This window comes from Ambystoma mexicanum, chromosome 9, assembly GCF_040938575.1.
Source record: "Ambystoma mexicanum isolate Mex_15411 chromosome 9, UKY_AmexF1_1, whole genome shotgun sequence".
In the NCBI taxonomy this organism is placed as follows: domain Eukaryota; kingdom Metazoa; phylum Chordata; class Amphibia; order Caudata; family Ambystomatidae; genus Ambystoma; species Ambystoma mexicanum.
This window is the reverse complement of record NC_090931.1, coordinates 905549018-905576267: the sequence shown is the minus strand read 5'-3', so window position 1 is coordinate 905576267 and position 27250 is coordinate 905549018. Positions and strand designations below refer to the sequence as shown.

General features: G+C 48.7%; 1 protein-coding gene across 1 annotated transcript in view; it reads right to left on the bottom strand.

Moving 5' to 3' along the window:
- The window catches only part of MCM3AP (minichromosome maintenance complex component 3 associated protein), a 1669219-nt gene that overhangs the window by 1421681 nt on the left and 220288 nt on the right, over window positions 1-27250 (bottom strand). The window contains exon 5 of the mRNA XM_069616041.1: window positions 4983-5142. Coding sequence (XP_069472142.1) covers window positions 4983-5142 — 160 coding nt within the window. The remainder of the gene's footprint in view (window positions 1-4982; window positions 5143-27250) is intronic.

The following is a 27250-nucleotide window of genomic DNA, read 5'->3' as shown; positions in this document are numbered from 1 at the left end:
ACCAGTCTGCCCACCCCTTTGACTGATAACAGGCACTGTAAGTCGTCTGAATCAGTAGATCTTTCCTCAAAATTGAGGCCCACAGAGGGGCCCACCAGGGTTACCAGGCCCCCTCTCGTCTCCCCCGCTGTTACGCTCACCTGGACCCTGCGGAGGCATTGGGGCACGGTCGCAGCCCTCCCAGGGATGAAACTCCTCTCGTCTGTTCTTCCCTCTGCGTCTGTGTGGGGACCTGCGGTGATGAGCAGTGCGGTTCCTGCATGAATATAAGGGGGGTTGTATGAGTATGCAGCCTCTGGTCCCTGACCCCTTCTCGAGACCTCTTCTCCCTGGATGTGGCTTCCCTGGTGTTGCACTACTCTTGAGGCTCACCTGCTGAATGATGAGCTCTCCGTCCTGCTGCTTCTGGCAGGGGCGCTTGTTGCAGGGAACAGAGTTCCTTCACGGGTCCCTTGTCCTGGAAGTCCAGGCCAGCTGCGACTAGTCCACTTCTCTTGTGGGCGTTTCACTTGTTTCCACTTGCCTGCTTGTCTTCCGACTGTTGCAATTGTATTTGTAAAGTTTGTTCTCTGTCCTTTGTAGGTAATGTCTCTTTTCTCTGCTCTCTCCCCTTTCAGGTGATGTAGCAGTGCCAGCGGTAGCTGCGGTAGAAGCGGAGCCGCCGGTACGGAGTAGCGGGCTGAGATGGTCCGACAGCTGGTAAGTAGCCTTTAATGGTGCCTTAGGGTGCGCGTTGGGTTTTAAACGCGGCGGGACTCTGGGTTGGGTGTTTTCGGGAGATCTAACCTTTTCTTGTCTCCTTTTCTCGTTTCAGGACTTCGGCTTCGTGGGACAGAGCGCGCAGGTGCTGCAGTGTCGATTCGAGATCTGCCAGGAAGATGGAGCTTTGCTGTGAGATGCAAGCCAAGGTCCAGGTAAGGGTGCTGTTGTTGCAGGATCACGCGGTAAGTAGTTGGTTCAGGCGGCGGTGAGCGTCACATTGCACGGGAGGTGCAAAGTAACGCGAAGCGTTTGCTTGAGGGATCGGTGGGTTTATATAGTCTTGTTCCAGGCCATGCCCAGTAGTTCTGGCCTGCCTGCTGCCACGTCCTGCCACACCCGATGAGTCCGCACCTGAAGACCAGGCCTAGGGAGCCACGCCAGATGAGTCAGCACACGGGGATGTTCTCTGGAATAAAGGCTTCCAGCACCTAGAAAGTTCTTGTAAAATAAAAGCACTCCAGCACTGAAAAAGTGTTCCTGCTCACATCTCTATACTTGCCTGGCGCCAAAGGAGCCAGGACTGAGTCCAGCCAGGGCCCCTGTGTTTATGAGACCCAAAGGGACGTAAGTGAGTCAAGTGGCCCATTGCCCCGTCACTAGATGGTGTGGTTTTTGTGTTCTGGGGCCACGGCTGGTTTCACAAAGGAAGCAAAACGCTGGAATAGCACAGTGGTCAAATCCCAGGTTTTCTGCATACAAACCCCTGCACAAAATTCTTCCAATCAGGGCCTTCCAGGTGCCTGGGTATCCCTCCCACATTCCAGGAGAGTAGTGTGTGGCTTTGTGGATGGATCCCCAATTGTTACTGGCATCAAGTCAATAGTCACGGGGGGGGGGGGGGGGGGCGGGGTGGCGGGAGGTGATGCAGCCCAGTTGTGCCAAGACTGATCAATCTACTTCTTCCAACCCATTGTCTATTCTTCGGTCATATCCTGTGTCGTGCACAGGTACTACAACTCCTGGATGGAATTGGTTTGCGACCGGGATACTACTGGATGGAGGGTACAACCAGAGAACAATATTTGAGCCAGCAGGGGGGTAGGCACGTAGTTCAATAGATTGGCTAATGGATGGCCCGAGTCAGTTGTATGGAATCTACGGAGTCTCTCGGCATCAGCATTGTTTCACATCCCTGCATGTCATTCTGGATAATAGATGGACAGCCCCTCACATCTCAGAGCCAGTGGACGGCCTTATTCACAAGGGCTTCTTTACTATCATAGGTTCCAGCCGTTAGCCTTGGTACATTCACCATATAGACAATGTTAGTTAGGCCCTGTGAACGCCCAGTCTTTGGAGACCACAAATGCTGTGATGGAGACGGGTTAGATTCAATACCCACAGAACTAAGTGCACTTCTCCAGGGACTCACCAGTGGATTTGCACGGGAAAACCCATCGATGGTTTCAGTCAGGGTACTGGACTTTCCAAGTTGATGTTGCTCTCTAGCTATCCCAGGTCGATGAGAGTACTTTGGTCATGTCTAGCCAGCCCTATGTTTTGGTTTCAGTATGACCCAATCAATTTGCCAGTCACAGGTAAGGATGATAATTCCCTTGGGCCGAAGGCCCCCTCGGGCATTGGATTCATCACGTGTCGTGTGGTATCTAGAATTGCTCGGGTTGCCAGGTGCTCTGGAAGGTTGCATGGTGGATGATTTTCCATCTGTTTGGGTATATTGTGTCACACATGGATAAGCCAAGGTTTTAGAAGAGTTTACAATACGGGTGAGCGTGATCACCTCCACCTTAAGTAGGAGGAGGTTGCTTCCTTAAATTTGTCAAGCTGCACTGTGATAGCTCTCAAAGTTTTGGGACCACAAATGCACAAGTTACTGTTTCAGGAGGCATCCAGAGGGGTCTGTATGGCAATCAAATTAGGGGTGAATCCGGCATCCCTGGTGGTTTCAAGGAACTCCTTGTCCGCATTCCTCAATGTTGTAGTATTTGCAGCAATTAGTTATTTTTTCCTTGCCCTGGTCACATCCACCCGAGATATTGTAGGCATCTAAATGGACACATCGATTGCTATGGGCAATACCAGGGGTAACCCACATCAGGCTCGTCGGCACACTCAGTTTGTGCATGAGGAGCCAGCATGCCACTAAGGCTCATTAGAGAGGACCCCAGCCTCCCACAAGCCCAACTGCAGGAGCCTCAATAGCTTTGCATGTAGCACCAGCCACAGGGCTGTTTCTAAGATAAGTATTAGCCTCCAGCAAGCTCCCCTTATCTGTGGCCAGCCTTGAGATATCATCTCCACATACTCTTCCTCCTGCTGCCGCCTTGCCAGAAAGCCCACACCTAGTGTCAACAGGCTGTGTAGGACAGTTTGCCCTCGGTAAAGGGTGGCATTCAATTGCTCCACCTCGGGGTCGCACCTCCAGGTTTGTGACCGGTATTACATATTTGTTTCCCACCAAGTGCTGCACCCCATCGTTCTGCCTGAGGGGCCTGTATTGGTCTACTGGGGTTGCACATGTTAAGCCTCCAACAAGTCTGGAACTGACCTGTCCCTCCCCCGGCTTTGTGCACCCCCCCACAGGGGTTTGCCCACAACCTGGTTAGCAGGCTGTGAGGGCTCAAGCTGCTCAATAGCCTCCGGAAAACAGTTTGCCACACAGACAGTGGTTTGCCTTTTAGTTTTCCTAAATCTTCAAGTGGCAGTTCGTCAATGTCCTCCAGAAGGCTATGTATTTCAGTTACCAGAAGATTCACATCGTTGATCGGTTTGAATTGCTTGAACAGCTTCTTTTCCCCCTCCCCCGGTGAGACCGATGCAGTCGCCTTCCTTTTGACCATAGTTGGGCGTACCATCAAACGTAACACCCAGAGCTAGGGACAGAGGATAAATGTGCAGTGTCTGTGTCAATGCCCGATGGATACTACTTGGCTGCTGAGGTTGGACTTACTTAAAAATCTTTAAGGAGAGTTCTGCGGTCAGGGCCAGGATCATGGGGGATTGCAGGAAGTAACGCTTGAGGTGGTATTTGTAGCAGAAATCAATAACCAACATTAGGGGAGATAAATGTCCACGAAGGTCACACAAAGTGTTATTAGTAACGTTCACCCCTGCAGACGCCAAACACCTTGGAGGCGCCAAACACCTGCACCCTTGAATGCAGGCTTCACCCTGGTGGGTGGTTAGACACCAGGTATAGTGTTGGGGGTGTGGCCAAGTGCCACTGCAGGGCCGGCTTCCTCTTCCTCTCCTCTCCAGGCGCCAAACACCTGCACCATTGACTGCAGGTTCACCCTGGCGGGTTGTTGGACGCCAGGTATAGCCAGCTTCCTCTCTCGCTCCAGGAGCCAAACACATGCGCCCTTGACTGCAGGCTTCAGAAACAGTAGCAAAGGCACGGGAGACCTCAGTAGAAGTCCCTCTGTCCACGAAAATAGGTCAGAAAGCCAAAATATATATGATGGAAACGCCAAAGCTTTAGGGAGGTCTCTAAAAAGAAACAGCTGAAGGCCCAAAAAGAGAATTCGGTCCTAACAGCCAACAAAGGACATTACACCCTGAACAAGACCTAATGCAAGAGTAGCCATTTGCGTATATGTATTCCAAAATGTATTATCATGGTATAAAAGGCAACATGGGACGGCGCATTAGAAAATTGTTATCTACTGTCAGGAGTCTGCAGAACGTACATATAAAAAATGACAACAAATGTTAGTACTGATAAAGGGCACAACGTGTGCCCATAGCACTCCATGTAAGATGGCTAGTGTTACAATGGAAAAATGAACAGGACATACAAATGGGATGTCTTCCCTTGCAGTGTTAAGCACATGGGCAACACAAGGCACCTCACATAATGGAGAAAGTGTGGCCCTAAGGGACCCTTGGCAGCACTTCACAGAGTGGGAATGCTGCCATGGGAAAACAGAGGCCAGAACTAAGTGGTATCCAAGCCCAAGTACCAGTCGTCGTCTCCCCTCCCCCCCACTCAACCCCCCACCCAAAAAAAAAGGTATACAGCAGGGGAGTGAAGTCAAAAGAAATCCCACTCGCACTAAAACTTTATGGAAAAAGTGGTCGTGCTGGGGGTCGAGAGTAAGCAGTTGGGACATTTGCAAAAAGAAAAATCTTCCTAATAATGTGCAAAAGCCTCTTCGGGAATGGACGGATGTCAGGATTCACACTAACACACGAGACTGTTACTGGTATGCGCAGACTCAGAGCACCAATTAAACACACGGCCTGTTAAACACACATACCCCTTGGAGAGGAGACTCCCAGCGCTGACTGAAGACCGAACCAAGGTTGTACGCTGAGGCGAGCGCTGGTAGCTTTGCTCATCAGCACTTTGTCTTCCTGAACTTTCCGAAACCATTGTCTCCAACTTTCCAGCAGAGGAGAGCAGTTTCTTCCCAGGACCTGAAGGCAACAGAAATGCAATTAATGTCAAGCATTCTAAAACATCCGGCTGAGGTTCTTCCTCAACAGTTATACAATTAGGACAGTCTGAATGCAGATGAATAGCCGCAGAACCTCTCAATCCAAAAAAGTGCAAAAATGACAGTCTTGCATAGTGCGACCATACATTATTGCTGGCAACCCATGCACCCCCCTCTCTGCTCAACTCCAGCAAACACCAGTTCTTCCTACACTCTTCCTTTGTTATTTATCTGGCGAGGCAAATGTATGGCCCCAACTCCCTCCCCGACAGCTTTGCCCCATGTACCTATACGCCCCTGGACTTCATTTAACCCACAATCTTCCCTTCAGATATGCAGCTGCCCAAATGATGACGAAAACGCCACTATACCGTGTACAACATCTTTAACAAAGATGCCAAACCAAAATGCATCTTATTTTCGCTGCTCACATTATAGAATGGATGGTAACCAGTGAAAACATTAAGCAAATAATCTCAACCCTAGAAAACACTTGTTTTTAAAGTTTAATGTTGAGTTGTACTCATAATTTGCAATGCACCCCCATAGAGTCCCTCTGTGCAAGCTTCTCAGATATTAAACCACCCTAGAGCAGCTAATGGAACCTACAACTTTTCCCCCAGAAACCTGATATTCCCCCTCAAACATCTAACATTCATTGCTTCCTTCCTACATGTTAAACATCCATAGACCTCTTTCATAGTACTTATCACTCTATTAACACCATAAGACACCCTCTGAACACCCCCTCCCCCCTTGCCTTATCGAATCATACATCGCACCACAAAAATGAGCATTCTAAAAAGGTAGTACGTCTGGTTGGGTTGGCGTTATCCAAATCAATTCTGTGCAACTGTTACCCCAAGATTCTTTCGGTGGCATTGCTGCCTTTTAGTTATCTGCATATTGTTTTGTTGCTGCGTTATACATAAATATAGGGCAACTCAGGTCACACAGAAGTAACCCGTAGCTTTGACTGAACAAACACTGAAACAATTGTTTGCTGTAATCTAAAACCTGTTCAAGAGATAACGTTATGCTTTAATATTTACTAGGTGCCTTTCACTTGGATTTAAATCTTACACCAACAAGAACTTAAAATTCATAAATAACACTTCTAGATCCACCCTTGCCGCCTATCTGGCGAGAGTCTTTATTGCAACACTAACGGGAGGCGCTCTGCCAAACAATGATGGAAGCAATCATAGTGGCCATCCACAAAGAAGGGAGCGACCCTAATCGTTACTCACCCTATCGCCCAATTTTCCTGCTGAAAAACGACATGAAGATCCTGGCTAAGATTTTGGGCGCTAGGCTGAAGGGCCTACTTCCATCCCTTGTCCACGGGGACCAGGTGGGCTTCATTCAAGGGGGACAGGGATCCCACAATATTAGGAAGACAATCAAGCTGATGTATCGCAGTCAGGCGTCCAATGCTGAAGTACGCCCGATTGTTATTGATTCGAAGAAGGCCTTTGACCGGGTGGCATGGAGTGGCGTGGCCAGGTTATAGGTCAAAGGTTCGAATGAAAAGTATCGAATGACGAAAGGGTCGAATCAAAAGGACTGAATAAAAGGACTGAATACAAAAGGGTCGATTTATTTAATTTTTTTGTGGGGGTTGCCCCCAAACTCCTTTTTTGGTGGTAAAAACCACTTTTTTCCTATATGGAAACCCCCCAAATTTTTTTTTTTTTTTTTTAAATTCGACCCTTTTGTTTTAGGTCCTATTGACTCGACCCTATGGCATTCGATTCAAACCTTTGACCGGACACAGAGTGGACATTTATGATGCAGGTCCTGAAGAAAATGGGATTTGGCCTCAAGTTTGTAAGGTGGGTGGAGGCCTTGCATTCGGGACCCATGGCAAGGGAGCAAGTCAACGGGGCGCTCTCAGGCTCTTAAGCTAAAGGGACAAAACACGGGTGCTCCTTTTGACCATTACTATATGCACTCACCATGGAGCTGTTGGCCGTGTCCATTAGGGCAAACCACATGAAGGAAGCCATCCAGTGCATGCGGTCGGGTTTAAACTGTCCCTCTTTGCCAATGAGATCTTGGGCTACCTCACCAACGTAGGCACGTCGCTCACAGGGATGTTGGTGCATATTTCCAGATATGGTTGCCTGTCTAGACTAAAAATCAATGTAGACAAACCCTGCACAATGCCTGTCAGGACAGATTTCTCTTTACAGCACCTTGCCACACTTTTTGCTTTTATTTTTGATTTTGACCTGCTCATTTTGCAGTGCAGTGAAGCCTTAAGCTTCACTACACTGGCTTTTGCTCAGTCGTCATGGGGAAACTGACATGGGTTCTGGATGTCTGTACTGGGAAACATTGTAACCCTTAGTCTTGTTACTTTGTTACTATTTTTGTTAACTTGTAATCACTTTGGTAACTTTTTATCATTGTACAATGCATTTTACAATGCAGTACAATGGGGTACACTTTTTGTTTTTCCCTAGACTAACACTTGGAGGATTTTTGGTGATGGGTGGAAGGTTTAGAATTAATCTTAACCACTGACATTGCTCTGGGCAACCTCCAGACCATCGTTCTTCGCCTGCCAAGCCATTACAGAAGGGGAAAGACCATATGCAAATCAGGCTTGGTCCCACCCCAAAAGGGGCAGTCCAGCCCGAACTGCTAAGTCACATGCCTTCTGCACGAGACCACAAGCATCCCCAAACATGTTTCGGCCTTGCTGGGCCTCATCAGTGAGGAGTAGCTTGTTTTTGCTTTGTCACCCAGAGTGGGACGGGTATGCCCAGACGTGGGTCCCGTGCCTGCTGGGCCTAGAGACCAAAGCTACTCCTCACTGATGAGGCCCAACAAGGCCGAAACATGTTTGGGGATGCTTGTGGTCTCGTGCAGAAGGGATGTGACCTAGCAGTTCGGGCTGGACTGCCCATTTTGGGGTGGGACCAAGCCTGATTTGCATATTTATTTATTCGGATTTGTAAAGCGCACAGCAACCCTGGGGCATCGTGGCGCTTGTTACATACATGGCTTAGTTACACAATAACATGTTAATACATAGTTGCAGAACAGGTGCAAACATTTTGAACATATTTACAGAGCTAAAGAAGGTTAGCAGTTGATTGCAAATTAGTGTGCGAGGAGTGAGCTTGAGTTTTCTCCTAAAAAGAGGGAGTGAGTTTTCTGCTCTGATGTCTGTGGGTAGTGCATTCCATGCTTTGGCAGCAACATAAAGGAAACCTAGGCCGCCGGCATTAGCTCTATTGATACATGAGATGTGGGTGGAGTAGGTTAGTGTATTGTGACCTGGTAGGTCATGTAAAGGAGGCTTTGGAGATGGCTTCAGATAAGTATGCGGGTGCGGAGAGTGTGAGGCATTTGTGTGCGAGGGTGAGGATTTTGAGCGTGATACGCTCTTTGATCGGGAGCCAGTGGGCCGATTGTCTGGCCAGGGATATATGCTCCCTTCTAGGGATGCATAGTGTGGCACGGAGGGCATTGTTCTGAGTGACTTGAAGTCCATTTAGGTTTTTGGCTGGTGTGCCTGCCATAAGGGCATTGCAATAGTCTAGTTTGGCTCCAATGGTTGCTCTGGCTATTGAAAGGCAGTTGGGTTTGGATAGGTATGGTTTGATGGCGTTTATCAGTTTTATGGTATGCGCGGAGGATGACTCGATAGCGCTGACCTGTCTGTTCATGGTTAGAGAGGAGTCTAAGTAAACTCCCAGCGTCTTGACGGCTGTGGAAACGGGAATAGTGGAGTTGTCAATGGTAAAGTTGGTGTTCAGTTTATCAAGTTGGCTAGGGTGTTCTTTTGCCTAGTATGATTTTTGTCTTGTCCCCATTGAGGCAGAGGCCATTGATCGCCATCCAAGCCTGGATGGTGGAATAGATTGTGCGGAGTGTCTTAGAGTCTTCGTAGTATGAACCAGTGAGAGGTAAGAGTACTTGTGTGCCATCAGCGTAATTCGTGTACGCGATACCAAGTGAGTCTAGCTTGTCGAAGAAAGGCTTCGTGAATAAGTTGTGGAGAGTGGGTGCTGATTGTGGTGGGTGTAGCGTTTGCTAGGTCTGAAGACTTTCATGGGTCTTCCTTCTTTGGAGAAGTTGGCTGAGTGTGTGAGGTGAGATGTTACAGTCTTGTGGTTGACCAAATCGAAAGCGGCTGAGAGATCTAAAAGAAGCAGTAGGGCTGGCTTGCCTTTGTCCATGATTTGGGTGATCTGATTGTTTTAGATCCACCAAGGCTGTTTCAGTGCCGTGTTCTTTCCGGAATCCCGATTGCCTGGTTCCTAGAATGGAGTGGGTTTCCAGAAAGTGTTGGATTTGGCTATGAGCAGCTTTGTCCAGTAATTTCAGTAGGAATGGCACTGTGGTTATCGGTCTGAAGTTATCAGGTTGAAGAGGGTCGAGAGTCTAAGGCTGTCTGGGATAATGCCCGATTTGAAAGATGCATTAATGAATGCTGTGAAGAGCGGTGCAAATCGGTCAGCGCAGTCCTTGATGAGTTTAGGTGGGCATATGCCCACCTAAGCTCATCAAGGACTGCGCTGACCGATTTATAACTTCTAGTTCAGTGACGTCCCTAAAAGAGAAGTTAGGTTTGGTGGCGTTGGTTGAGGCAGGAGTAGTATTTGTAGGTTTGGTCCCCATTTGAAGAGGTAGGGCTTTGCAGTGGTCCTTGATTTTCTGTTGGAGGAGGTCAATTTTATGTAACATGGCAGATTGGATGCTTGTGCACCATGCTTCGTCTTTGACTATTTCATCAGGTGTGTTGGGTGGGGAGATGAGCTCATTGAAGATGCAGAAGATTTCTTTAGAGTGCGATTTGGCATTGTCAATGCGTGTGTTGAAAGCATTAGCTTTGGCTGAGGTGATGGCTGCTTTGTATTGGAGTGAGATTGAGTTGAACTCATTTTTGGCACTGTCATTTGGGTTGTTTTGCCAGTTTTTCCGTGCTGCTCTTTTACATGAGCGCAATGACTGTAGTTCTTCCATCAACCATGAGTTCGCGTGTAGTGATTTCTTTTCTTTTTTGAATTTGAGTGGTGCCATCTCGTTAATGGCTTTAGTGATGACATTCTTGTAGATGTCTGCTTGAGTGTTGGGGTCATTGGCGAAGGGGGGTGCTAGTTCGGGGATATTGAGGTAGGGCCACAGGTTGTCCTCATTGAGTTTCTTGGAGCTTCTCACTTGTGTTGCAGTAGCAGGGGTGAGAGTTTTGCGGGTTATTGCGATGGGTAAGGAGAATTCGATGCAATTGTGATCAGTCCAGGGTAGGGTGATGTTAGAGGTAATGGTAGAGTGGCAGTTATGGTCCGCGATCCAATCTAGGATAATGGCTTGGCAGGCGAAGAACGATGGTCTGGAGGGTGCCCAGAGCAATGCGAGTGGTTAAGATTCATTCTAAACCTTCCAACCATCACCTCTTTGTTTTTGCTTTAGTGGTCAAACATGGCCATGCCACAAGGTTTTTTGCTTGTCCTTTGGCCATCTTGGCCTTTACCCTTCTTCCTGGACTATGAGACCAGGAAAATCCTTATATGCCCTTCCAGTGCCTGGGAAAGCAGAGGCTTTGGGTGGCTACTGGAGGGCTATGGGTGTTTGCTGCCAGGAAGTGGGTTGGGACGGTCTTGTCCCAATCTACAAACTGGTTTTTGTGTGTGAGTGGTATGCATGAATGCTGCAGCCAGTGGTCCCGATTGGACCACTGCTGGTGTGTGTGTGTGTGTGTGTGGGCCAAATCTGTCATTTGCTTGTGGGAGTTTGAGCTCTTACCTGGCTATTTGGATAAAAAAAGAACCCCTGCACCCACCCTAGACAGGAGACGAAATCTGACGGCGTCAAGTAAATCCCTGTTTCGCCGTGCATTGATGGCCGTCATCCGAAATTGCTTACCTACATCCAAGTCCTGTCCTGAGAGGGGCCCTGCATCGAGTTCTTTTGCATTTCTCAACTGAAAGACCTTGCACCAGCATTAGTCGCCGACTGGAGAAGTGCTCAAACCTGCTGTCCCTGGGGAACATGGGCTGAGGCTGACCACGGGAAATGCGTCCTTGGACCATATTCAGCAGACCTGCCAAATCATATGAAGAATCGGAGTAAGGGGGCGAGTTGTAGCAATACTTACCTGCACCCCTATCTCCCTCGTAAATGTTTTGATAACTTTTATAAACTTTTGAAATAGGTTGGCTTTGACAATGCTTGTTCACACAAGCACTCAAAGTTGGGGACACATTTGTTAGTTAGAATAACTTGTCCCCTACTGGACCCCAGAGAGCCTACCTTCATTTTTTCCAGCTTCACAAAACTGTATGGGACTTAATTTCTGTGCACAAGGCCCCATACATCTTAGAGATGGACTTCTGAAGCTAGGATTGTTACTCTTTGGACCTGTAGTGCTTATACGTATCTGTACCTTCCTTTTCAGGGGGATGATCAGTATTTTGCACTCCTCCAATTATTGTGTATATGTATCTATTATTAGTGTAATATTATTACCGGTTAGTAGTCATATTTCACTGTGTTATATGGCCATAAGTAAATAAGTATTTTTATACCCGATTGCTTAAGTGTATTCCATGACTGTTTCACTGTGTGTACTCATTGTGGACCCCTCACAAGCTCACCACCTCTTGAGACTTAGCCTAGACCACTCGTCCACCTCTTTATAATTATACCTTGAACTGGTTTGGCTACAAATCGCAGAGTTGTCCCTGTCGCAATACTAGGTCAGACTTCTATAGATCTGTCCACCAGGACAAGAGTATAGAAAATCAGTCCTAACAATGCCCATAAGCGATGGGCACTCCATCTTGGACTCTCTCTAGATCTAGATTTATGGGCATGAGGGTGGAGAAGCACTGTATATGGTATTTAGGAGTTCATCTGACGGGGATCTCAAGGCACTTGCGAAAGCCAACTATGAACCCTTGACAGATGAAATAAAGGCCGATTTTAGGCGCTGGGAACCTTTGATTATTTCCTGGTACAGCATGAAATTAATGTTCTCCTTCGCCTGCTATACTGCCCTTCTGACTAAACTTCCGGAAAAAGTTCTTTAGTGTTCTCAACTGTATGCGGTGTAAATTCATGTGGCAGAACAAGGTGCCCAGAGGGAAAAAAGCGACCCTTATGCTCCCGAGGGATGAAGGGGGATTTTGGCCTACCCGACTTCGATCTGCACTATAAGGCTGCCGAAATACAGGTTATGTTCGAACACATTAGGGAGGATATGAGGACTTACTGAACCTACCTTGAGGATTTGGAAACGCACCCAGTATGGGATCTCCTCTGGGCCTTGCCCAAAGAAATAACTTGAAAACTTGGAGAGCATCTCACTTTGTGCGTACTCTGGTATACCTGGAAAAATAAAAGTGTGAATAGAGTTTTGTCTTCTTGGCCCTCTCCCATGTCCTCAGTGTCAGGCACAACATTTGGGGTGGCCCATCAAGGGTTACGATTCTCCCAACAATGGTCGGATAGGAGCCTAGAAAGGACAGTCCAGCTGTTCAGGGAGGGTGGGTTTTCCTGGACTTTGAGCATTTTCATGGTGTCCTGGGAGATGATGTGGTCTCTATTTTTGACTATTTAAGAATGAAGGGTATATTCACAGATCAAAGGTGGGGCGGTTCCCATGTCCATGATTTGAGCCAGTTTGAGAAAGTCCTTGACACCCCTACCACGCGGAAGGGTATCCTATCTAGTATTTACAGGGTTCTGGTTACTTCCAATATGACAGGGATACAAACGTTTAAGAGGTACAGAATTGAGCTTGTGGGAGAGGAGCTAACTGATGAGGAGTTGGCAACGATCTTCAGGGTTACCTTCCATGGCAATCTTTTCACCTCCACAATGGAACATAACTATAAGATGTTACAGGGCTGGCACAGAGACCCATTGAGGATCTACAGAATGATTCCTGGTGCTTCCCCATTCTGCCTGCGGGAATGTGGGCAAGTAGGATTGCTCTCACATGTGGTGGCACTGCCCCAATATGCATCTTCTGGGAAGAACAACTTTGTTGGGTTGGGTGGGCGTGGCTACAAGGCCATGCAGTAGGACGCTTTCTGTATGAGCTCCTGTTGATCCGACAAAGCAGCAGCAGCCGCAGCATGCGTTCGCGCACAGAAATAGAATGCAGGACGTATGAAGCGCTGGTGCAACTCCACGAGCAATCCGGAACGCAGTCATGTGGTATAGAGCTGGAAAAGCAAAAAGAAGCTACAGACCCGACCGACATGAGTGAAACAAAACCGGTCCGTGGCAAAGACGCGCGGCCCCAGTTTGGCGGCTACATCGGGAAGGCCCTGCAGCGACAAATAAACCCCGGCCGTAATGCTAATATATAGCAGCGAAGCGCGGGGGGGGGTGTTCAAACTGGTGCCCCGCGCGGAAGAGGAGCCCGCTTGGGATGCCCATGCCGCCTTCTGAAAACAGGCGGCACACCGAAGGCGGATTACTCGGAGAGGCCGCCCACCGGATAAGTGCAAGGACCCAAACAGAGAATACCCCATTGCCGGCAACAGCCTCCGCAGCCCCGAACACCGGACCGCGGAGGGAAAGGAAGAAAAGAGGCTGAGCAGCCCAGAGGGAGCCGACGCAGTTGGACCGGGACATGAATAAGATCCCAGTCTGGCGATCCGGCTACAGTGTATCAGAGCTAGAGCTGTGTACGCGGAACAGGAGCCCACGAGTGCTATAAAACACAGTGCATCGCGCACATTGTAGCAGCTGGGAGACGGCTAGCCGCACGCTGCTGAGGTCCGGGGGATAACAACTCTATAAAACGAGAGAGCAGCATACTAGTAGCAGGCAAGAAATACAAGCAAACGCCTGCCTATGAAGAGAACCAATATGGAATACTGCACGAGAAATGCTTGTACTTTGATGAGAGGCTAGAGCACACCAAGTGCTGAGCAAGGTATATAAGGACTACCTTGGAAAGTGGAAAGTAAGAAACGCCCACTGGGGACAGGACCTGCCTGGGCCAGCAAGGCATGAGTGGGCAGTGAGAAGATTGGAACAAACAATCTGCAAAAGATGCTAAGTGCAAGCAAGCTGGTTTGACAGTGAGCACCCAGACAAGGAGCAGACGAACTGCCCAACTAGAACCCATGGGGTAACACCAAGGTGGAGTGAAGCAAGAAACTAAGCCCCAGACAGGGGCTGCCAGATGGCGCATAGATTGATAAAAAGGCATAGGAGCCCCAGCCAAACTGTAGCAGGCTAACACTTGGACCGCCTCACACTGGCACAACGGCACCCTGACCCAGATGAGACACCAATAGCCATTGCGCAGTAATGTTTACGAAGAAAGGGCACAAACTGACGCACAAGGGGACACCGAGAGGATTAAGTCAGAGCCCCCAGCACTGGACTTTCGTAGTGCCAAGACACACTTGATCAACTATATACAAAATTTAAAAAAAGGTCAGTGGGCAAGAGCTGCAGATTCCCCACATGGTGGACCGGTACACCAAACAAGTGAAGGAAACGGCAGACAGCGCCATAAAGAGCTCTGCAACTGTGAAGAAAGGGCTGAGGAGCGGCACAAGAACCTAAATACCAACAAAGTGTCACAACCCTGGGCGTTGAATAGACGGTGTAGTGGCTTCAAAAGGAGGGAAAGCTAAAGGCAAACAGCCAACAATGGACATATCCATCAAATCGCAGCAGTCCCCGACCACTCCAGCACAAGACATGGCCACGACACCCGCAGATGCTACCTTGCCGGGAGGCGACCACAGGATCCTAGCAGCCATCACAGAACTAAAATCCTCGTGGAGAATGGCGATGGCGGACCTGAAAGCAGCACTGGAAACCAAAATCGGCGCAGTCAGGATAGAGGTCAACTTACTGAAACAGGATATGAGAGTGCTGGCAGAGAGAACAAGTGGCCTAGAAAGTGCCGTGAAAGTCAACACGGATGTCAGCACGAGTAATGCCAAGGAGGTCCACATATTGAAACAACAAGTGTCCAATCTGGAAAACCGGGCAGCGGAAGATGAAGGGAGAGCAAGATGCAATAACGTACGCGTGGTGGGCCTACCGGAAGGAGAAGAAGGTCAAGATCCCATGGACTATGTGGAGAACATGATTATTCGGGAAATAGGAGCGAGCAAGCTCTCCCAAGGGTTTGCGATTGAACGCGTGCATATGGCCTTGATGAGAAGGCCGCAGCCTGGGGCCCCTCCCCGCGCAATTATAGCGAAGATCCTGAATTACAGAGACAGGGAAAAGATCCTGGAATTTTTCCGGAAAGGAGGAACAATAACAAGGGCGTCAGCGGCTATCACCGCTTACCCGGATTACACCATGTGGGTGCAGAGACAGCGCTATAGCCACGTGCCGATAAAAAGGAGACTGCGCACAGTCTGATACAAATATATGCTTCTGTACCCCGCAAAGCTTAAGGTCCTAAACAAAGGCAAAGCACACTTTTTTGATACCCCAGAAGAGGCGGCGAACTGGCTGGACGCCCACGGCTGCCCAGAGCATGACGATGAAAAGGAGCAAGAACAACGGGATAAGTGATACAGTGCCGCGCATGATGCTGTTGGGTGCGATGGGAACTGCAGCTGAGATATTGGATAGGGATATAATGGGTGTAGAGAATATGTGAACATTAAGTAATTATTACACCTAGCATTTGGACTTGTTGGACTGAAATATAGACTGTAATAAAGTAGATATAAGCGGCAGGCGTGCTGCGCCGGAAGGTTAAAACAGGAGACACAAGATGGAGACGACCTATTCCCAGTAGGTAGAGTAGTAGAAGCGCCATTAGGGCGACAACTCCCTGCTGTGCCTTGAGTAAGGGCAAGCGCCAAGAAAAGGGCTAGATGCGGGGGGTGCCTGAGATCCAATGATGGAGCTGGGCAACAGTTGGGAGGGAGGAGGGACATGAGGGAGTTGGGAACCAAGTTGGGGCAAGGGTGAGAGCAGGGAGGGGGGAAGTTGTAGAGTTACTGGTAGTTTGAGTTGGGTAATGAGCTTACACACACGTGCGCTGATGCTTCAGACAAGGATCGAGAAGACGCACAGGAGGGGCGGGATGCGGCTGGAAAATGGAGGACCTTAAGATCATTTCTTGGAACGTCAGGGGCCTGAATGGCTACCTTAAAAGAAATAAGGTGATGATGTATTTGAGAAGGCAGAAAATAGACATAGCCTTAATACAGGAGACTCGCCTCACAAAAGATAAATTAGTGGTGGTCCGAAAAAAGTGGAGAGGGACCCTCGTTGGGGCAACCTACTCGGCCTATGCTAGAGGGGTGATCACCTGGGTAGCGCCACATGTCCCATTCCAGCTACTACAGTCTACAGTGGAAGCGGATGGGAGGATGATGGTAATTCGAGGACTGGTGGAAAACAAAGAAATATGGATTGTAAACACATACGCCCCGAACCACGATACAGTGACATATTTCAAGGCCTTGTATAAGGAACTATGCCCATACCTGGTAGGGACAGTGATCTGAGGAGGTGATTTCAACTGCACATTAAACCCGAAAGTAGACAGGTCAGATGATAGACAAAACAGACCTACCCCGGCTGCCAGAGCCCTGCAGACCCTGTTAACAGAGTTTCGGCTAGAAGATGCATGGAAGGTGCGCCACCCAAAAGCGGCAATATTCGCATTACTCAGCTCCACAGAATTTGTATACGAGGCTAGATTACATGTTCGTCACGCAGGAGGTAATTGCACCTGGTAGACCAGGTACTGGTAGAATACAAGGCGAGGGTCCTATCGGACCACTCACCATTGGTCCTAATATAGCAATACCGGCCCTCAAGGGCTAGCATCCCAATGTGGCGGCTCAGAGCCGAAGCGCTAAAGGATAAAATGTTCATGGCGAACCTGAGGGAAGGGATTGTAAACTACTTTGAGACCAATACTGGTAGCCTCGAGTCGAATGGTACATGATGGGAAGTTTCAAGGTGGTGGTGAGAGGAATAGCGATAGCCAAATCTAAAGGGTTGCAGGGAGGCATATTGAGGGAATTACAGGTAGCCGAAACCAAGCTAGAGAAAGCCCAGGAAAGGAGGGGCAGTACGAAGGAAGATGTCGGAATCATAAGCCAACTGCAATGAATGTGCAGAACACTGGGACAGATTATGTGATCTAAACTATAGAAAATATGTAGAGGCAGCATGCGAGCGGAGACAAGGCATGGAGGATGCTAGCTTGGTTATATAAAAGAGAGACCCCCCAGACCCACGATTAGAGTAATACAAGGAAAAGATGGGCAATTAGTAGACACCCAAGAAGGGGTAAACCGAGAATTTCTTAATTACAATCGCACCCTATACGGGGACATGGAAGGAAACGATAGTGGAGAGATAAAGGACATGCTTGAGGATATGGGCCTGCCACAAATAAACGCAACGGGGCGAGAGGAACTAGATGCCCCAATTACTCTAGAAGACCTGGAAGAGGTAACGCAACTGCCCACTAGTACCCCAGGGGCTGACGGACCGCCAAGTGAATTTTACAAAATGTATAGAAAAGAGGTGCTCCCCCGTTGCTAGCAATGCTAAATGAGGCATATGAGACAGGATGGCTGCCAGAATCCCTGAGAGAAGCGGTTATCATCCCACTCCCCAAACATAATAAGCCAGGTACGGATTGTGGATCGTTTAGACCATTATCAATGTTAAATCAAGATAGTAAAATGCTCACGGCGGTACTGGCAAACAGAATGAAATGGATTATTAATAAACTAATACACCCTGACCAAACAGGCTATGTACCGCGTAGGAACATATCGGATAACCTTAGGCAACTCCACTGAGTCATAGAGCACACAAAAGACGACTCTGGTGAGATTGCAACTGTTTCACTAGATGCCACAAAAGCCTTTGACTCGGTCAAATGGCCCTGGCTAATGACAGCCCTGACCAGCTACGGCATAGGACCAGGGTACCTTAGATGCGTTAAACTGCTATATAGCGCAACGCTAGCCAGGGTGAAAACGGGAGCGATTATCTCTGAAAAGTGGCAACTGAGTAGAGGTACCAGGCAAGGGTGCCCATGCTCTCCGATGCTATACATTTTAGCACTGGAGCCCCTGGCAATATACCTGAGGCAGCAATATGAAGGAATAGGGATCAGCATAAAAGGGGAGCCGCATTTGGTTTCCCTATATGCAGATGACATGCTGCTGTACATAAGATACCCTGAAGAGAATCTCCAATATATCCTGGAGGTGATGGAGAGGGTTGCGACGCTGTCCGCAATAGCAGTGAACCCCAAAAAAGCATGCATATTCCCACTAGGGAGGTATGTAGGGGTCCCACAAGATCAACTACCAATCCTACAAATACCATGGGTGTCACAAACGTTCAGATATCTGGGAATAGATATTTATCATACGGTAGAGGTAGAACACAGATATGATACTGAGAAAGCAGTAGAGTATCGAGAACAGTATGAGGTTTTGGTCGAAACTTCCTCTGGCAATGATGGGGAGGGGGGTGCTGCTGAAGATGTTCGTACTGCCAAGGTTATTGCCTTTTTTTCGGGAATATCCCATACCAAGGAGTTTCTTTACTAAACTACAGAGCATATGTAGGGAATTCCTATGGCACAGTACCAGGAATAGAATAGCCCTTTGGAAGCTGCAGAATACGTATGATAAAGGGGGTATAAAACTCCCGAGCTACGAGATCTATTATATAGCTAGTCAATTACAATATGTGGACAAATGGTTATCAGAAGACCCGACCTCAGAAACGGGTTTGCTGAGAATGGAGTGTGCCCCATACTTCCTGAAAGAAATTATATGGCTGCCCAAACCAGAAGTTAGAGAGCGCTCAAAGAGGTTGCTACTGGGCTGGCAGATATAGCACAGAGCTTGTCATGCTATAGAGAACCTGGCCACGTGTACCCCACAAGTACCGTTGGTTGCACTGACAAGAGGAGATGAGCAACTACTGAAGGCAATTAGAAAGCACTGGGAACCGGTAGGAATAGCAGCACTGGTGGATATATGGCAAGTAGAAGAGATTAAGGCATTTGGGACATAGGTGGAGGAAACAGGGTTACACGAAGGGCAACATAACAGGCTAGTACAGCGGATCAGAGCAACATGGTCGGAACACTAGAAGAGCAACCAGATGCTACCATAGAAACTATATATGATATAGCAGATGGAGGGCACAAGATATCTAGAATATATGAGCTTTTGATGTCCAAGGTGGGGAAAGAGGTGGCACTACTGAGATCAGACAGAGGAAGAGGCCGGGAAACCCATGAGTGACGGGGTGTGGGAACGGGCCCAACTGTACCATAATAAAGTATCTAGGAACGCGAGGCTACAACAAATACAGCTATACATAACCCACAGGACATATAACACCCCAGAGGATAGCTACATTTAAAAATGCAGAGAGACAAACATGCCCCAAATGTGGTAATGAAAATGCTGGGATGACGCATATGTTTTGGGCATGTCCAGAAATTGGGAAGTTCTGGCAAGAAATAGCCCGCCGGCTCGAGGAGAAAGGGATTAAGATAGATGTTGAATCAGTGTGGGCATGCTTGGTGGGGGGATTCCCCAGGCCACATAAATCAAAACATGTAAGCAAATTAAAAGGACCTAGCATATATACTTGCCAATCGTAGAATAGCCATGGGATGGAAGGCATGTAATAGTCCCAGCATCAAAGTCCGGTGGAATGACCTCCTAAAATGGCCCGAGGCTGAAACAGCAGTATGGCAAGAAATGAGCAATAGAGGAGGGGAGGAAGAGGCAGGCACCCTGACAGCCTGGAGATATTTAGTGGCCACACTGAACAGGTCCACCCAAGACTGGTCGAGCGACCAGGACTCAGGTGGGAGCACGGGAAGAGGAACCCCAGTGGAAGAAGAAGATGCGGAAGGCGAAGTGAAGTAGGCTCATATGGGGGGAGAGGGATAAGGGTAAGCAGTAGACACTGAAGAACATATGGACATTTTGAAATGTCAAGATATGTACTGCTAAATTTGGTTGTATGTTGCTTAATATAATAAAATCAATAAAATTGTCTTAAAAAAAAAATCTTTGTTGGGTTAAAGACATTGCAGGAGTTCAGCTTGGTTTGGATTCTCTGCAGAAACTGCTGGGTCCCAGCCAAGGAAAGGGAGGAATACAGATTCCGGAGGATGTTGGAAGCCATATTTAGTGCAGGGAGACTGGCGATAGTTCAGCATTGGAAGGGAGGTAGGATACGCAAGAGAAAGGACTGGGAGCAAAAGTTGGATGAGATGGAACAAGTTACTTACCTGTAACTGTTGTTCTCCAGCATGGGTCCGGCATGGATTCACATGCTCATGAATATTCCCCATCGTCAGGCTGGGAATCCTCGGTAAAGAAAAAAATCAGTTTCAGTTTCGTTTCTGAACTGTCTTTCCACTAGTAACCAATCACTGGTCTCTGGGCCATACTGCCCCCAGCCAATGACTGCCCTCTACCTAAGCCCCTCCTCTGGCAGCCATCTTCAGATTTGGTAGCACATAAAGTGGCAGTAGGACCAACAAGAGCCGCAGAAAAGTTGGAGGGACGATTCGCATGTGAATCCATGCCAGACCCATTCTGGAGAAAAACAGTTACAGGTAAGTAACTTATTCCTTCTCCAGCATGGGGTCTGGCATGGATTTACATGCTCATGAATACAAGAATACATAGCAGTACACACATGTACAACCACGGGAAGTGGCAAGGCTCAACATTAAGCAACTCTTGCCTCCTCACCAGGCTCACCTTCAAGCGAACAGGTTGCGCAGCACTGCCTGGCCGACTCTGGACTCCTCCCTGGAATCCCAGTCGACGCAGTAGAATCCCGTGAAGGTGTGCGTCGACCTCCACGTAGCAGCCCTGCAGATGTCCAGCAGGGGCACACCAGACAAGAACGCCGTGGTAGCAGCGATCGCTCGGGTTGAATGGGCTCTCGGACGGCCGGGCAACAGTCGGTTTGCCAACCGGTGATGGTGCATGATGCAGCCGGAGAGCCATCTGGAAATGGAAGCCTCCGAGAGAGCCTTCCCTTGGTTCACAGGTCCAAAGTTTACAAACAGCTGTGATGTCTTCCAAAGACTCTTCGTGCGGTCCACGTAGAACTTCGGCGCTCTAGCTACATCCAGCGAGTGCAAAGTCCTCTCAGCCGGCGACGAAAAGAAAACCGGTAGCACCAAGGGCTCATTGAGATGGAAGTCCGACGGCACCTTGGGCATGAAGGAGGGGTGTGTCCTCAGCACTACCCTAGTCTCGTGGAATGTCAGGTATGGAGGTTTACATCAGAGGACCTGCATCTCTCCCACTCGTCGTGCAGAGGTGATGGACACAAGAAACGCTGTCTTCCTCAACAGGAACTTCAACGGTGCTGCATGCAGAGGCTCGAATGGCGGCCCCATGAGCCTGGTCAGCACCACGTTGAGCTCCCACGCCGGGGCCGGAGCCTTCACCGGTGGGAACGATCGCAACAGTCCTTTCATGAACTCCTTCACCAGGCGATGAGACCACAGATGACCGACCCGGAGTTATGGTGTAGCGGGAGATAGCCGCCAGATGGATCTTGATGGAGGCATGTGGCAGCCCCGCCTTGGCAAGCGATAGCAAGTACGGCAGCACTTGAGGGGCTGTAATCCGCAGAGGGTTAATCTTCTGTGCACAACACCAGACAGAGAACCTCTTCCATTTGTGTCCATAGCACTTGAGAGTCGAGGACGCCCTGGCCTTTGCAAGCACCTCCTTGCAGTCCGCCGGGATATCGCACCCTCCGAACTCTAGTGCTGCAGGAGCCAGGCCTGCAAGTTCAGCGATCCTGGGTTGTAATGAAGGATTTTGCCCCCCCTCTCTGGTGAGCAGGACTGAAAGTACCAGCAATTTGACTGGAGGCAATGCGGACGGGCCGAGTAGGTCCGGATACCAAATCTGCTGAGGCCACGCCAGGACGATGAGCATCATCTTGTATCGACAATGTCCTGAGTGTGTGATGACATGTAGCAGGAGAGGGAACAGGGGAAATGCGTACAGAAACAGACCTTCCCACGGGAAGGAAAACACCTCCCACAAGCTCCTCGGTTGATGGAATCTGCTGGCAAATTTCTGGCCTTTGGAGCTTGCCGTAGTGGCAAAATGATCGATCAGGGGTCTGCCCCATTTGAGGAACAGGCGGTACACCTGATCCTGACAAAGTTCCCATTTGTGGCAGGAGCACAGCTTACTGGTGAGGTAGTCTGCAATGGTGTTCGATGCCTGCCAGGTGGAGAAGGAGGAGGAACATCCCCTGTCCGATGGCCCAGTGCTACAAGTCCTGAACTTCATTGGAGAGTGCTGGAGACCGAGTGCCCCCTTGCTTCCTGATGTAGAACATGGTGGTGGTGTCGTCTGTGAAGATCCTCACCAGTCTGCCCTCTAGAGACGGCAGGAAAGACTTGAGGGCCCAGAACACAGCCCATAGCTTCAGGATGTTGATGTGCATATCCATCTCCTCTGAAGCCACAGACCTCTGGCGTGTAGACATCTGGGGTGAGCCCTCCCACCCCCCGCCCAACCTTCCAGAGAGGCATCCGTGGTGATCATCTCCTTGATTGGCAGGTTTGGAATCCAGTCCCCTGGATGATGTAGGAGCGCACCCCCCACCATGCTATCGCCCGCCTGAACTCCTCGTTGAGAGGGATCTTGTCTGCAAAACATCCGGACACTTGTATCCAACGTGCATCCATGAATTCCTTTAGGGGTCGCATCTGCAGCCTGCAGAGACGGATGAGGTAGATGCAGGACGACATCATGCCCAGCATCGATTTGATGGCCCGCACTGTGGACGTCTTTGCCGGCAACAGTCGCTGCACCTTCCATGAATGGCTGCTAGCCTCTCCTCCGAGGGTGAAGCCAGGCAAATCACTCTTGAGTCTGGCGCCGAGGAACAGCATGTTCTGCGATGGCGTTAAGCAGGACTTCAGATAGTTGACAGAGAACCCAAGCTCTGTCAGTAGTCGGCCAGTCTCCTTCGTGTGCTTGTCGGCCAGCTCCCGAGATTGGGCGCGTACCAGCCAATTGTCCAGTTATGGGTAGACATGAATGCCCTGCAGATGCAGATGGGCCGCCACTGGGGCCAGGCATTTTGTAAACATGCTTGGGAAAAACCTCAAGCCGAATGGTGGGGCCTTGAACTGGAAGTGTTTAGTTTCGTTTTTTATTTCTATAGCGCACTTAACCCTCAGGTATCAAGGCGCTTTAGCTTGGTTACATAGTTACAGAATACGGTTACAGAACACATATCAAAACACAATATTTACAGAGAATAGAAGCATTAAAACCAGAATAGTGACAAGACAGCTCAAGGTGTGGTCCGAGTCAGTATAAGGATATACAGAATATACAATTACACATATGGGTTATCGTACCAGAAGGTTGATCACCTAGTGAGGATCAGATGTCAGGTACCGGTGAATAGTGGCTCGTCGATCAGAACGAGAGTTTCACTTGCTGGGAAAAGAACCATGTTTTTACCCAAGATCTAGAGGTCCAAAAAGAGGGTTCGGCTCTGATGGAGGTGGGAAGGGAGTTCCTACATTTGGCTGCTAGCACTGGGAAGCTTGAGAATTTGTCAGGTATTGGGGGCTGAATTGCCAGACATTTATGAATAACGAGTGAACGTAGTTTTGTTCTATCCCGTACTGGTAGCCAGAAGGAGTCTCGTCTAAAGGATGAAATATGACTGGATTGTGGTATGTTCAGGGCAAAGCAAAGGGCGTTGTTCTGGAGAACTTGTAATCTATTCAGGTTGTGCTCTGAGGAGCCTAGAAATAGGGTATTACAATAGTCCAATTTGGACAATATCAGAGCCCTGGCTAATATGAGGCAGCTGTTAGTGGACAGAAAAGGTTTGCAGGCGTTGATAAATTTGTTAGTGTAGGCTGTCTAGGAGGCTGTGGAATTCTCTTGTTTTTTGAGAGAGAGGGTGGAATCTAAATAAACTACCAGTGTTTTCACCTCTTTGGCAACCATCGATGTTGAAAGAGTTGTATCTAGGATCAAGTTTATTTAGCCGGGCTTGAGTACCGACAATCAGAAGTTCCGTTTAGTCATCGTGCAAACAGAGGCTATGAGTTGCCATCCATGCCTGAATTTCAAGATAGATTTCAATTAGTTTCTCAGAATCTTTTTCATAGCTGCCAGTGAGTGTGATGAGAACCCGAGTGTCATCTCCGTAGTTGGTGTAGGCGACACCCAGGCTAGACAGACAGTCGAATAAGAGCTTTGTAAATATGTTATAAAGTATTGGTGAAGTACAAGATCCTTGAGGGACATCACAGAGGATGGGAATTGGGTGTGCCGCCGCTGTGTGGGTGAAGACTCTAGTGGTTCTATTATTAAGGAAAGATTCTATCCAACTGGTAGCATTGGGGGAGAATGCTGCAGCGGTGGAGGGGTGTTTGGATAGAATTTGGTGGTCGACAATATCGAATGCCGCAGATAAGTGCAAGAGGCCAGATTACCTTTGTCTCTGGCTTCATCCATTTGGATTTTTAAATCGAAGAGGGCTGTTTCCGCTGCATGCCTGGGTCTGAAGCCAGATTGTCTCAGGCCTAAGAGGTTATTGACTTCGAGGCGTTGTTGAATTTGTAGATAGGCTACTCTAATATCTTTAAGAGGAACGGGACAATAGGTGGTTATGAAGGGAGCTAATTAATTAGCCCTTTCCTTGAGGATTGGAGCTGGGCATGAATCAACCTGGCAATTTGAAGGTTTAAGGCCAGCAATTATGTTGACCTTTTCCTCAGTAGTTACAGGTGAGAAGCGGAAAGGTGGGCAAGCAGGCATGTGAGAGGTGAGTGGGATGGGCGAGTGAACGTTAGGAGCAAGGCTGTTCTTTTTTATCTCGATTTTGCTTTGTAATAGGCTATTTTGTCTGAGAGCTTTCTGGACGTTGTCGCAACAGGCTTTATCTTTGGTACAGTCAGCAGGGGGGCGGTGCGGGTCTCTCCAGTTCTCTTAGGATAGAAAATAGCTCTTTTGTACCTGATTTAGCATTCTGAATTCTAGTATTGAAAATCTCTTTTGGTATTCGTAATGGCTGCTTTATAGGATGCTGCTGCCGTGGAGAAACATTCCTTGTAAATGGTTGAGGGGGATTTTCTCCAGTTGGCTTCAGCAGATCTTTTAGCGTTGCATAGTGCTTTTAAATCAGTAGAGAACCATTTATTTAATTGAGCGGCAAGTTTGCCCTTTCTTAATTTTAGCGGCGCACCAGGAACCGTAGGAACATTCAATGTTTCTTGTGAATGGGGACATGCAAGTATGCGTCCTCCCAGTCCAACGCCGTCAAGAAATGCCCTTCTTCCAGTTGGCCGAGCATATGTTGCAACGTGACCATCCTGAATTTTTGGGACTTCAGGTACTTGTTCAGACGGCATAGGTCCAGGATGGGTCTCCAACCGCCTGTCTTCTTTCTTACTAGAAAGTATCGGACAAGACTCCGGAGCCACGGAGCCATTGGGGAACGAGCTCTATCACCCCTTTCCATAGCATGGCTTGCACTTCTTTCAGAAGCTGAGGGATGTGAAGCTCCTGACGCAGAGCCGGTGGAATACATGGGTACATGCGTTGGAACTCCAATGTGTGCCCCTGGGCGAGATCGTCTGGCACCCATCTGTCGGTGGTGATGATGATCTTCCACTTGCTGATGAACCTCATCAGCCGGCCTCCCACCAGGGTGGATAAGTGGGGGCCCGATGTCTTGGCCGGTTCAGGCTTGCTTAGGCGTCGACATGCTGCTCTGCGGGGGACTAGGACGCTGACCTCCGCTACCGTAGGCCTGGGAGCAGCCCCTGTAGGCTTCCTGCATTGAGGATCGGAGAGGTTGCCTATAAGATGTGGAGAATCCCTTTGATGATCCGCTCGATGTTCCCCTGGAGAAGCGAAAAGAAGATTAGCGATGCTGCTGAAGAGTGCCCAGGGAGCGTGCTGTCTCTGAATCAGTTTTATTTTTTCCACTTTGTTTTTAAGCTTTTTAACAGATACAGAGGTCAGCCAGGATACCCTGGTATCGACAGGTCAGAACACAAAAGAAAAATGCTAAAATGTATCTCCCCTACCCCACCCACCTCCCTCCCCTCTCACCACCCGCTTATAACACTACCAAGCCCAACCTATTGCTGGGTACGAGTAACATTGGTAAAAATAGAGGCAAGAAAATCAATTCCGACTGACGTAATGAGGTCAACGAAAGCAGCCGAGGCAAGTACACCCCACCTTCACTTGGTCACTCTGGATACACAACTGTTAATTGTACATATGTTTATATTTACCGCTTATTGCTATTATTACTGTGTTCATACTTGTATATATTTTACTGTCTGTAACTAAGTCTTGCAAATTCTTGTATCTGCTGCGCCTTGTTACCCTTGGGCTTTTCGGCGCATTATAAATAATAAACAAACAAACAAACAGGTTATCAATTGTTAAAGAAGCTCAATGTCCCCTTCAGGGACAGGGCATCAGAGTCTCAAGGCACTGCATTCCTCACTCAAAAGAACCACAATCCAGTCTAGCAGGAAGGAGGCCATTTTGTTCTTGGTAATTGCTGACAGTTTCTCATATGTAAAGATGGCCCACAACTTGGTGAGCCATTCTGCTTTGGATGGGGTGGAAGGGCGTTTCCATTTTTTGGGCAAGGGCCAGGCTTCTGGCTCTCAACATTGACTCAACCACCTTCGAAAGGCGCTCATTTCGGACTCCGGGGCTGGAGTGCCCAGGAGGAGCTCAAGGGGGTGCAGGGAGGGCCCAGTGCCCACAATGTCTTTAATCCAGATCAAAAGCTCGGCCCAATACGTCTGGACAATCGGACACTACCACCACATGTGATATCAGGTTCCACGTTACGTGCATTCCCTAGGGCAGAGAGGAGACGTTCCCCCGAACATCCTCGAGAGCCTAGCTGGGGGGAGATGCCAGGCGTGTAACATCTTGAAATTATGCTCCATAGCTGAGGTGTACAAGGACCCAGAGAAGAGTTCTAAAAACGGCCCCCCATGTTGCCTCCCTGAGAAGCATCCCCGTCTTCTCCTCCCAAAAGCGTCTGAAGATTTGTCTACCCAACAAGCACTCTGTAGATCT